At 35.4% G+C, this 12271-nt stretch overlaps 1 protein-coding gene across 5 annotated transcripts in view; it reads right to left on the bottom strand.

The window, feature by feature from the left end:
* Positions 1 to 2204: 2204 nt before the first annotated feature.
* Positions 2205 to 12271, bottom strand: part of CAND1 (cullin-associated and neddylation dissociated) — a 65529-nt gene continuing 55462 nt past the window's right edge. For all 5 annotated transcript variants that reach the window (XM_089829813.1, XM_089829814.1, XM_089829815.1 and 2 more), the window contains 12 exons: positions 11876 to 11968; positions 11575 to 11696; positions 11296 to 11458; positions 10946 to 11185; positions 10497 to 10745; positions 10237 to 10422; positions 10012 to 10158; positions 9050 to 9166; positions 8781 to 8949; positions 8547 to 8624; positions 8303 to 8441; positions 2205 to 2798 (listed from right to left, as the gene is read on the bottom strand). In XM_089829813.1, the coding sequence (XP_089685939.1) occupies positions 2663 to 2798; positions 8303 to 8441; positions 8547 to 8624; positions 8781 to 8949; positions 9050 to 9166; positions 10012 to 10158; positions 10237 to 10422; positions 10497 to 10745; positions 10946 to 11185; positions 11296 to 11458; positions 11575 to 11696; positions 11876 to 11968 (1839 nt within the window). In that variant the 3' untranslated portion in view covers positions 2205 to 2662. The remainder of the gene's footprint in view (positions 2799 to 8302; positions 8442 to 8546; positions 8625 to 8780; positions 8950 to 9049; positions 9167 to 10011; positions 10159 to 10236; positions 10423 to 10496; positions 10746 to 10945; positions 11186 to 11295; positions 11459 to 11574; positions 11697 to 11875; positions 11969 to 12271) is intronic.

Here is a 12271-nt window from a genome sequence, read left to right as displayed (position 1 = left end):
ATTAATTGCAAAAGTGTCATTAAAACTACAACTTCTTTATGTAGTGATAATAAAAAAAATTCATGTGTTAGGAAAGACAAATAGACAACAACATCTCAAACGCATGAAAAGCAACGTGTGTTGACACTTAAAAGGATAAGACAAAGCATTTTGAGTTAAAGCCTAATAAGAAACATGTACATGATTAATTAATGACTAAAATGGATTACCAACAGACAGCAAGAAGATATAGTAACATGCCCTTTTGAATGTGGGACTTCCAGCCCCATGGCCCAACTTTGTTTTAATTCTTGCAATGATGGGATTGGCTTGGGGACCAATTTATTTAATATCCACAAACATCCAAATACAGAAAAGAAACCTTTGAGTGTTTTGCGGAGTTCAAATAATTTAGCAAATAATGGTCCATAAATAGTTTGGCTGTCACACCCTTCCCTCTAGCAATAGATTTAGTTTAATATGAATGTCCCAAATACAATACAATTTGCATCAAATCCAATTAATAATGGCCTAACTATTACTTACATATACAAAAATTAGTCAAAAAAATATGTAATCAAACAAAAATGTACAGATCTGGAAAGAGTCATATAATCTGGAGAAGAATTTGATTCCTAATCTTTAAAGCATTTTTGGGTTTTCTTATGCCAGGAAAAGGGGTCCAAGATGAGCTTAAATCTATTAACTCATGTTTCTAATGTCTCTCACTGGATGAGTTCACAAAGACTATATGACTACTCTTTTATACATGGGCACTCATTATGAATACTGGTGATAGGAGACTGTAGAATCAAAAGCACCAAACTCAAATGATTTGATTATTGGTTAGTAAACGCTCTAACTAGCTATTGTATACTTTAAAAGAGAAGGAATGCATGGCACCAATATGGAACACTTTGAAAATAGTTGAGATGGATACCACAGATTCCACTTTCTCAAAACCCTAAAACTACTTTGTGATGGTTTCAAATGGACATAAAGCCTAAAACTCAAATCCCACCACTTCTGTGCTAGATTCCTCATATTTTTCATCCATTGATCAAACATCATCTGGTAGTAAGAAAAAAATGGAATATGAATTTTCCAATTTAAAGTCTTATTTCAAACTCCCTAGGCAAAAATGGCAGTTTCTAGGGCTAGACATATATAAAAATTGAAAAGAAATGAAATGGTCGGTAAAGATTCACATCGCAAATTTGTGCATAGGAGGAAAAGTAACCCACCCAATATTACTTCAATGCCATATAATTCATCTCTTGTAGAGGTAAGTAGTAGTTGCAAGGATGCAACAAGACTCACTTTAATCATCAGCTTGATTTCTTTGTCAATTTCAACAATCCCAGTAGTGCAAGCATAAACAGGAGGAGATGAGTGGGCTGCTATAGATAGGGAACGAATATTGCTTGCAATAGAGATGTAATGTGAGAATGATACAAGTAATTTTCTTTTGTTGTGCTAAAACCCTATAGCAAAGCTTAAACCAGACAAAGCTATCATCTCCCACCTGTCCCATGTATGTGAAATGTGGAAGCATATACAAACTGAGTCAACCACTTTATGAATGTTACATGCAAATCCCAAGTTTTCACCAAATTTGTAAGCTGGAAAAGAAAAAGACCACTAGCATTATTAGCTCCATCCAATCTAGAAAAATCAAAATTAAGGGCAAAAAACAGCTTATTTGCAAATAGGTGACTTGAAAACATTAGTTTCCAGCCTAAAGGCAGAGACTCACTAGCCCAAACAATCGTATCTATACCTAAACACTATTCCTTACTTGAATGAGTATATCGAAGTGATTAAGCAAATTGACATCAGCAAATGGACAATTTTATAATATGAGAACCTAAATGGACATTAATCATCAGATAAACCAATTAAGCGCACCCAGATCATTTTTATAAACTCTCAAAGGCAACATAAGTAAACTTTTGAAGCAAAACTTTAGCATGTTTGTTGATTAGCATTCCCATTTATAACGTTTGCTATAAAGTAGTTTATTGGCTTGGCTTTTCACTTGAAGCAATTTCAAGTATATTAATGTACTCTGCCGGGTGCAGTATCACATCCAAGTTCTACATATTCTGGTGACTCATAGCAGACAACCCACAGCCTAACCTGAGATATACATCTCTTACTAATTGGTTTTATGTGGAAATTTTTACAATTATGTCATGATAACACATTTCAGAATCAGAGAAGAATTGGCATCTACAAGTTTTCGTTTTACAATGTCATAAATGGGAACTGACCACCAAGTACATATTGAATACAGAAAAGCTGCCCACAAAGCTATCATACAATATTCAATAAAAAGTGCGTAGGCATGCACAACTTCAGTTCTGCAGTTCTACTTTTAAATGAGTGCAAAATTGTCTGAAATATTCTCTAGCAACTAATGCTGACCCCACTTGGACAACACATATAAATGAAGGATGCAGCAGCTGCACTCCTAACAGTGAAATTTAATATCCTTGCCAAAATACATGTTGCTTCCCAAGCAAATCTAATAGAGAGAAACTAATGCAATAAATGCCGAGGTAACAAAACTAGACACTCAATCTCCCTTCTTATAAAGAACATTCTTTGAAATGTACAAATTGCCTTTTTGAACATTACAGTGCTAGAATTTTTTAAAATTACGTTTTGAATATTGATAGGCCTAACTAATATCCATAGCATCACTAGTCACCACTGTATCACTCTCATGTCGAACAGCACTGTATTTTTCTGCTAGATGACTGGACTTCTTGATAGAGTCCATAAGCATTTTAAATCTGGCACTGCATTCCCCACCACTGCATAAACAAAAGAAAATAAAAATGAGCATGCAGATCAACTCAAAGAAGTAAAAATAAACACTCCTATAATCCATTTTAATTAAGAAAATCGTGACAAACTCATATTTGCATACAATACCCGTGAAAAATAATAACTTACTTCCAACAGAAACCAGAAAATGAGACAAATATGGTCAATAACAAGTCATGCATAGTTCTCACATACTGCAGGTCAGGCAATATCTATTAGAATATTATACTATTTCTTTAATCATGATTGTTTCTTTTAGAAACACCATCTTGGAGCTTCCATCTCCTCTATTTAATACAAATAACATGGTATTGGAGCAAGTCAATGGGTTTTCACAAGGTTTTTTAAACTTTTTTAGAGAAATTCAAGCCTCTTTTGATCTGGAATTTTTTCCAGGAATTTGTTTTTCATATGAAATTTGTGGTTTGTTGAGGGTTTTGCTTGCGCAATTTCTTGGTTTAGGCAGAAGTCCATGATTTTCGAAGGTTACATGTGCTTGCATGTGTTTTTTAATCACACAAAGTCTCATGTTTTGTCCCATATGAGTTTTCATTAGTCCCTTATGTTTTGTCCCTTATAAAACTTTATTTTTGATGGATTTTCATAATTTTTTTCCCTTCAAATGTATTCATAAAATTTTCCTTCAAATAAATTATGATGGATATTCATAATTTTTTCCTTCAAAAATTTCTGATGGGTTCTCATAAATTCTTCCCTTGAAATCCTCTTTTGGGTTTATAAACTTGCCCTAAAAACTTATCTGTTGGGTTTTATCATTTAATGGGGTTATTGCACTATCCCTCAATAATCCCAATTGCCAAATAAACAGAATGGGGTTGGGCATGCCCCTTTGTCCCCCGTGTTCAATATTATTGCCTCTCACAGAATGGGGTTGGGCATTGCTGTATAAAGAATATTGGTCCCGTCTCCTTCCATCCGAACCAACTAGTTTATGCCAGATCCCCACACGTGGAGTTAGGCAAGGGTAAGCAGAAATAGGTGATGATATTTCTGCATGCACAAATCTGCAATCCCACCAGGGCAACAGGCCTACCATTCTATAGGCAGAGAGAAGGATAAGTTCAGGATAATAGAAGGGTGGATTATAGTCTCATGTCTGGTTTTAAATGATTTTTTGGCTCAAAATGTGTCTAATTTTTCCATTTTTCTAAGAAAAAATTGTGGTCTTTAGCAGTCTGTTTTGGGGAATCATGTTCATCCGTAAAGTTGAAATGATTTGTCTATTTTTCCGCAAAATTGTGCTAGTTGTTCTAAGTATTTCTCTATCTCCAGGAAAGAGCAGCTTCGTTATCCAACATCAGGTTGGATGTTTCTGTGATCGTTTATGGTCATATATTTTGCTGTTAGTGGCTGACTCATCTCAGTAGCAAAGTCGGTTGCAAGCTCTTGTCTCTTGTTTCAAAGCATTCTGAAGAAGGTTCTCTGTTCTTTATTGGATGGATTTCAGCTACTCTTGGTCATTGACATTCTGTAGATCCAGGGAGGGTCTCAGCAGCAGTAGAATGTTTTGCAAATCTTGTGACCAAAAAACAAGAGTTGGACAATAACCATTAAGGGAGGTTATTATACTATTACAATGCTTCTTTAATGGTCTGGTCATCTTAGTTAGTCTTCAGTTTAAAAGTAGTTTCTATTTTTGTCTTTAGTTCATGATTGTTTCTTTTAGAATGATTGCCTTTGTAAATCTATATAAAGAGCTTTCATCTCCTTTGTATAATACAACTACAACAACATCGATTTACCATCACATCCCCTAGATTTCAAAGAATGAATGACCCCCGTGTAAAGCGTATGCATTCAACTTTTGTTTATTTGACTTAGCAGTATGTTTATTCAATTTAATACAACTACAACAACATCAATTTACCATAACATCCCCTCGATCATTTCACTTAGTAGCATGTTTATTCAATGCATCAGATTAAAAATAAGAGGTCGCCCATTTATGCCGTAATGTCCCCTCTCAATCCTTAATGTTTTGGGATTGATTTCTTCAAATTCCCTCACAAGAGGCGTCCCTATATTAACTTTGTTAGATCCAATAAAGGATACTTACTATGTCACGATTCTTAATGTTTTGAGATTTCTGCAACTTCCATTGCATGAGACATCCCAATATTAACTTCGTAAGATCAGATAAAGGTTATTTAATATGTCACCTCCAACAAGAAACTAATCTAACTTGCAGTGAATCAATTATCTAGAAGGATTGTATTAATTTGTATGGATGCATGCACACATATATGTATGCGTATGTGTACATGCATGCATGGATGCAGACATGTATTGTATCCATTTCTGAGTCTATGCATGTATGTATGCATGTTTTCATTAAACAACTACAGCTTGGTATGGGAATGAGAAATTCAATAATTAATCTTGCCAAATATTCTTATATTGAGTTTATTATGGATTACAATATAAAGTCTGATATTTCATCAATCTGAGAATCATAGACAGTGTCATATATCTACAAATCCATCCTTTCTAAACTGTATATTGGTGTATGTAGATTACCGAGTTTAGATTATGGCAAATTGCTGTGCTTCTTCTGTTTACTTCAGATAGACCCGATAGTCCCTTGGCAATATGATCGTTATTCCTTCCCACTTGCACCAACACCCATAAAGATTTCCCATTTTCTGTCATGACCCTGCAAACCTTGTAATGAGAACAGCCTCTTATTTGAATAAACTCTTGCTCTTTTTTGCCATACTACTTCTGCTGCGTGTTTTAGACGATTCTTAAATTTCCTCTTACCATTCAATGCATTCCTTAATCAAAATATCCTTCTTTTGTAATGCTAGTTATCTTCATCTGCTCCCTGTTATTTCATCTCTTATTCGATGATAACTTCTCTACGCAATGATTTTCAAGGTATTCTTCCATCCAACACTAGAGATTGCTTCTGTGACCTTTAGAATATGATAAGTAAGCTCCTTTTACATCCACGACACTCTCCTTTGTTTGCCGGGGGCATAATATAATTTAATCTTCAATACCCAATTAAGCAACACCTGATGAAAGAATAAGGGAGAGGAAACCCCCCAAAACTGCACCAAGGAATAATCCTCAGCTTGGCAATATCACCTTAATCATTCTGATAATATACCTATTTTCTACTAATGTCCCATTTATAAATCTCTTGCTTTCTTTTATTCCACAACTCCCAATGGTTGTGCCCCTAAGGAGTGAAGAGCCACATAATAACAAGGCTGCACAGGTACGTGTACCCAGACCATTGGTATGCATATCCCATACCGGGTAGTTGCCTGGATAACCTTGCAGCCAAAAATGCCATGTCAGCTCACATTTTCTTCCTCCTTGAAAAATGTTATGAAAACTGCCACATAGATTAAGATATGTGATATTTGTTTCACAATTAGGTAGTCGAAACTTGGTTTTCTTCACACAATTGTCCTTGGATGACTTTTGAGGGTGAAAGATACATTGTCCCAGATGGTTATGAGAAACCAATGGGATGTTTGAAAGCAATCGAATACAACAACAATCCAAAAGGTGAAGGCAATGATCTTGGATGATGATTGGTGGCTCGGGTGGATTTTGGATGAGCCTTGTTTGGGGGACATCTATGATGCCATGGACACCATGCTAGAGAGAATAAAATCAATAAGTTTAATACAAATTATACAATACTCTATCCTTGTTTATTGAAAGATATTAATTTTTAGATTTTTAATTAACATTACATCAACAAAACTTACATGAACAATGAACATCATTTGACATCCCAGGTCATTCATAGCAAAGAGCATGATCCTAAGAACACCTTGTACAAAAAGGTGGAGTCAATTGTTCTTCATTGTTGGAACAAGATGACTACACCTTTACACTTCTTGGCATATGCACTATCTCCCAGACATTATATCGTTGAGATACTTGCTATTCCAAGTAGAGTGCTACCATGCAGAGATCCTACGGTCACTAGTGGGTATAAGAAGGCATTTAGTGGGCTCTTTAGCAATCTGTAGGTAGCATCAAATGTTAGGAGGGTGTCTCAAGAAAAAATGCAAACCCTGATGCTATTAATGACCAAAGTAAAATGGATGTTATTAGATGGTGGTACTTACATGCGCAAGACTATATGTACCTCCAGCCTCTTGCCATTAAGATCCTATCACAACTAAGTTTTTTAGTTTATTTTTCCTTTTTTATTGGTCACTTACCTTGTAGAATTAACACTCTTAAAATTGTACTGCATTTCTAACTTCTTTTATTTTTTGTTGATTGTCTCTCTAGGTTGTAAGTTGTTTTGATGTTGAGCGGAATTGGAGTACATCTCCTTTATCCACTCAGTCAAGCGTAACTGGTTGGGTTCCAGAAGGCAGAGAGGCCTTGGTATTCATTCACACTGACTGGCACCTATTGTCCCACAAGGATCCAAAATACAAGAAAGGACCAAAGAAGTTGTGGGATGTAGCACTTGAGTCTACCGACTTGGATATGACCATCCAAGATCTAGCTAGAGCTACCTTGTTGGATGTTGATGATATAGCACCGTTTGGGGGTAGTGGAACCAAGTTGGCTTCCAATGATGAGGATCTTTATTTAGTTGCAGCCAGGGATGAACCCATTGATCCGTTATTTTTTATGACTCATTTGAGCCTTGAAGGGCCTTGATACAATGAAAAACTTGTCATTATGATTTATCATTATATTTCAAACTTTATTATTTGATGAACTAGTCTATGTTTTGAAATTTTATTTTGCCCAGCAATTCAATGTGTGATTTTCTTTAGAAACGTGAACATAGACTAATGAGCAAGTATTTAATGGTTATCTTTGATATTTGACTTTGATCAATGATCAAGTAACATATATTCGTACTACAAAATGATTTAGTTTTGCAATTATGCATGTTTCTCTTATTTTTCTATGAACGCTCTATGTCATGACTCACTTTCAGATTTTCTATGAAATATCAAAACTATATTATAAAAGAATTTAGCCACAGCCACGTACCTTTGTCCTGTGTTTTCAAAAATAGTCGTAATCATACCTGTACTTGGGCACATACCCAAAGTGCCCAAGTACCCCCATACCCATGCAACCTTGCATATTAGCCATAAGGGACTTATACGTCACTCACGTTTACTATATTAAATATATTATTTAATATTTGCTTCCTATTTATCTTATATTTTTAAAATCATTATCATTTATATATTTATTACAATATTATTTATTTAATAAATTCTCTTTCCTCATTATTGTTATATATTTAATAAAATCCTGCTATTCAATTATTATGTATTATTAAATCCTATTTCAAAATGGGAGCATCCTGTATGAATAGAATAGTATTTCATATTATTTAAATGAAAAGTTACCTGGATAGATATAGATGAAGATTAAAGAACTTCAGAAAAGTTGCATAAATAAAACAAAGAATGTATTCATCAATTCTACAGAATCTTTGCATAAATAAACTTCAAACAAATATTAGCACCTTATACGATTGAGAGAAACAATTGCACGTAGTGTACTACGAATCATATCCTCATTGCGATCTACTTCCTGCTTCACAGCATCTTGCTTTGGCCTATGATTGATGGTCTTTTCCAGGGGTTCCACTAATGAATCAAGAACTGCATCGTGGCATGGAGTAGTTAGAATCCAGAGACATCAATAAAATCATCCTTTCATAGATGAAAAAGCACTAAGAAATTTATGTGTAAGCTGAACCAGCTGACCTGCCAAAACAGCAGAGGCACACTTGTCTGCAAGCTTTGAAAGAATGAGGTGGCAAGGCATTTTGACATCATAATGATCTATGAAAAACAGAATCCCCAGTGAATATCACAAACTGCAAATTGCTAGTTCTCATCATGCAGATAAGCTATATACCCTGCCATTCTACATTAAGCAAATGCAATAAATTGATTTAAAAACTATTATAGTTTTGGCTTTTTTAAATTGATACACACCATTTAAGCCTGATTGAAGAAAGGGAATAATGAAGGATGATGGATCAATCTGATTAAGGCAACTGTCGAGCAATGTATCCATACATTCGAAAGCAGCTTTTCTCAGCTCTAGCCCATCATCAACAGTGTGCTTGAAAGGACCAAGATCAACAGTCCTTATCAATTCTCGCTGCAGGAAACAAACAATTCAAAAGCATCCTGTAAGAAACGTTTATCGATACAGCATACAAACATATAATGTGCTATATTTATCATATATATATGTATACCTTCACAATTGTCTGGTCATACAGAAGTGGTAGCAATTCTGGAAGAAGACCCTTTATTAGATTTGGCTTATTATGAGCTGCTGTACTCAAGGCAGAAACTGCTGCTCGTCTGACATGCTGCAAACCAGACATTAAGAGGGCATTTAAATACAGGTTTATAAGATAGGAAGCCAAAGCCTACAATTATACTTGCCCTGTTAACACTAGAAACAAAGATACACACAGAAGCCAGTACTAGCGTAAACATGAGAAAGTGAACATTTGTAAGTATAAACAAAATAAGAAAGCATTATAATAGCCCAAGAAGCACAGGTAATGTGATCACATTGCAATTATGATGTGCATCATTGGCAATACCATATCAAAGTTGCAAAGATTAGTCAACAAAAGATTAAACATGTAAAATTCTGCAACTCTCAAAGCTAACTGATCAGTCTGGAAACAACAAGCCCATAACTAGCCAAAGGAAGAATACATGACATAAAATTGTAACAACTATGAAAGGGTGGAGGTTTAGAAGCATCCTTATAGCTTATAATTGCACCAGCTTGCTTCAGCTCATATTTTCTTTAAGGCCTCTACGAAAAATGTCATGTCTGGATGAAAATTCAAAAACAGTAGTGAATTAAATTTAGTCAACTCGATGGCTATAACTGTTTAACAAGGATAGACAGGCTCACCCTCACAAGAGAAACCAATTAGCTAGAGGTGACTATATGGGCCTGAATGAGTATTGCGCAAACTAGCCATTCACCTCCACTCAATGGATCATCTCTCACTTGACATAGGACAATGAAGTAAAAAGAAAGTCCAACAACACAATGTAATGTAAAACAAATGCAAAAACGTGTTTACAACACAAACAGAACTCACTCAACAAAAAGAATATTTCAGTATGAAATGACTGCTTAGAATTGAACAAAAGTGATTACACAAAAAATTAAAAGTTAGCTTTGTCTCACCCTATCATCATCTCTAATAAGCATCAAGAATGACGCTATGACAGGTTGGATAACTTGATCAATTCTTTCTGGACGCTCCACAAAAGTATATTTTACAGCAATAACCATGGTTGCCCTTGTATAGGCAGATGGACTCAAGGTTCTTTCCTGAGCAAAGATCAAGTGAATTTAGCAAAAGAAAAAGAATACATTTTACATAGAATTCCTAACATAATAAACATATACCTGTAATTCAGGAACGAGTTTCTCTGGCTCAATAAGAGCAATTTTCCCAAGACATTCTGCAACAACATTGCGTACCCCCTCTTCATCACTCTCACAATGATTAAATAACAAGTTGAGTATCTTTTCAACATATGCATCTTGTAGGTCGACCTGGCCAGCTTCATCTACGGCTTGCCTAGCAATAACCTGCAAAACACTGCAAGTAAGTAATTTATTCCCCTAGCAACCAAACATACAAATATGTAAGATACGAAATCTACCTCCTTTAATGAATGTAGCAAGAGGTACTGCTTCTTTTGCTGGTTATCAATTTGATTCAGAATGAATGGAAGATACTTAGAGAGATTTCCAACAGCTATGTTTCCAAGTGCATAAGATGCTGCAGATTTTATTTCTTCAAAGGGAGATTGGAAAGACTCGATCACAATGCCTTCTATGTTTGCATGTTGACTAAGATCTCTCCGTCTCCCAATTTCGCCCAAGCAGAGCAACGCAAGGTGATGCCGAGCCTAGACAGGAGTAATTAGGCCTCAGTCATAGACTATATGTTAAAAACCAAAGATATTTTGTAAACAGGAATTTGTGATTATATAAAATCTCAAATTTAGGAATATCCCTAAATGCAATTTAGAAGGTCAAAAGCTGACACAGTTTTCAGAGAATATTCAATTTTCCTACTATGATGTGCTTCGAAAGTAAAGGCACTAACAGAATTGGCACTGCTGTTGTCCTTGAGAATGTTTGTCAGCATTTGTACTGTTGATGCACATTTAGCATCTCCTGCAGCTAGGCAAAGAACTGCCACACACTGAGCTATTGAATAGAGAGCTTGCTTTGCTAGGCCACCTGATTGTGGAGATGGTTTAGCACTTGAAAGAAGTGAGTCTAATAGAGCATCAAAACTAGTGTTTGCCGATTTTACTAAAGCTGCAAAAAAGCTTTGCAGAGCCTGCATATTTACAAAAGTATGTATGAATGCGATTGGCAATAGTAAAACAAATACTGCAAGAACACTCCTGCACAGAAAAAGATCACATAAACACAAGGATTGCAAATTACTTGCAGTGCTTGACCCTGCAATAATGAGCTCCTAACAAGCACAAGAGCTTGGGGAAGAACCCTATTGCGCACTACAGTACCAACATTCCTTTGACGCTTTTGATCATGCATCATTGTGCAGCACAGTTCCAATGCTAGAGCAGTCATATGTAGGTCTGCATCACTGACAACGGAATGCCATCATCAATAGAATCAGAAACCACTTTGTAAAAACAATTCTACATGCCTCCACAGATATAAAAGGAAAAAGGGACCAGTAAAGAAAAAAGGAAAAAAAACCTTATGAGAGTTGGAAGCTCGGTGATTATAGCTTCAAATGTAGATGATCTGATCTTATCCCCATAAGCAACAACTAAACAATTCAGAGTACCCAATGAAGCTTGCCTTAATGCTCGATTGGCCTGTTCGGAAACTTAAACTTTATCAGAAAATTATTTATGAAAGCAAGTAAAACATGAAAATAGTCCAAGTGACTGAGATCAAGAGGTTAAAGGGGTTTTTTCAAGTCGTGAATATAAAAGACAACAAAATAAATGACAGTAATGCTATAAACATAATCATCGCCTAAACATAAGTTTACCTTTCGCAAGAATGTTGTTAGTTCTGCAAAGACATGCTCCAGAACACATGTCAAATCAATCCGAAGAGATGATCCAGCAATAACAGCAAAAGCCTAAACAGTACATGCATTGGCCAAAAAAGAACCATTAACAAGCACAATGCATTCTGAAGAAACATGAACGAAAAACAGAGAAAAGTAAATAATGGTAAATCAACTATTCTATGAACTCTTTATCTTGTAGTTCAAGAAAACAGCAGAGTACTATAACTTTTCACATTTCTGATAATAAATTGAAGGGTTTTGTTCAGAGTCATTTGTGACTAAACGAGCTATGATCTGGCAACAAAGCAAACTATGGGTTGCCAGATGAATTGGATACAACAAAATTACAAATGCTTTGCTCCTAGCAAAAAT

The sequence above is a fragment of the Cupressus sempervirens genome, chromosome 5 (genome assembly GCF_028749045.1).
Source record: "Cupressus sempervirens isolate cs-2001-9-10 chromosome 5, ASM2874904v1, whole genome shotgun sequence".
NCBI classification, from domain to species: domain Eukaryota; kingdom Viridiplantae; phylum Streptophyta; class Pinopsida; order Cupressales; family Cupressaceae; genus Cupressus; species Cupressus sempervirens.
The sequence above is the reverse complement of the archived record's forward strand: the minus strand, read 5'-3'. Positions and strand labels throughout refer to the sequence as shown.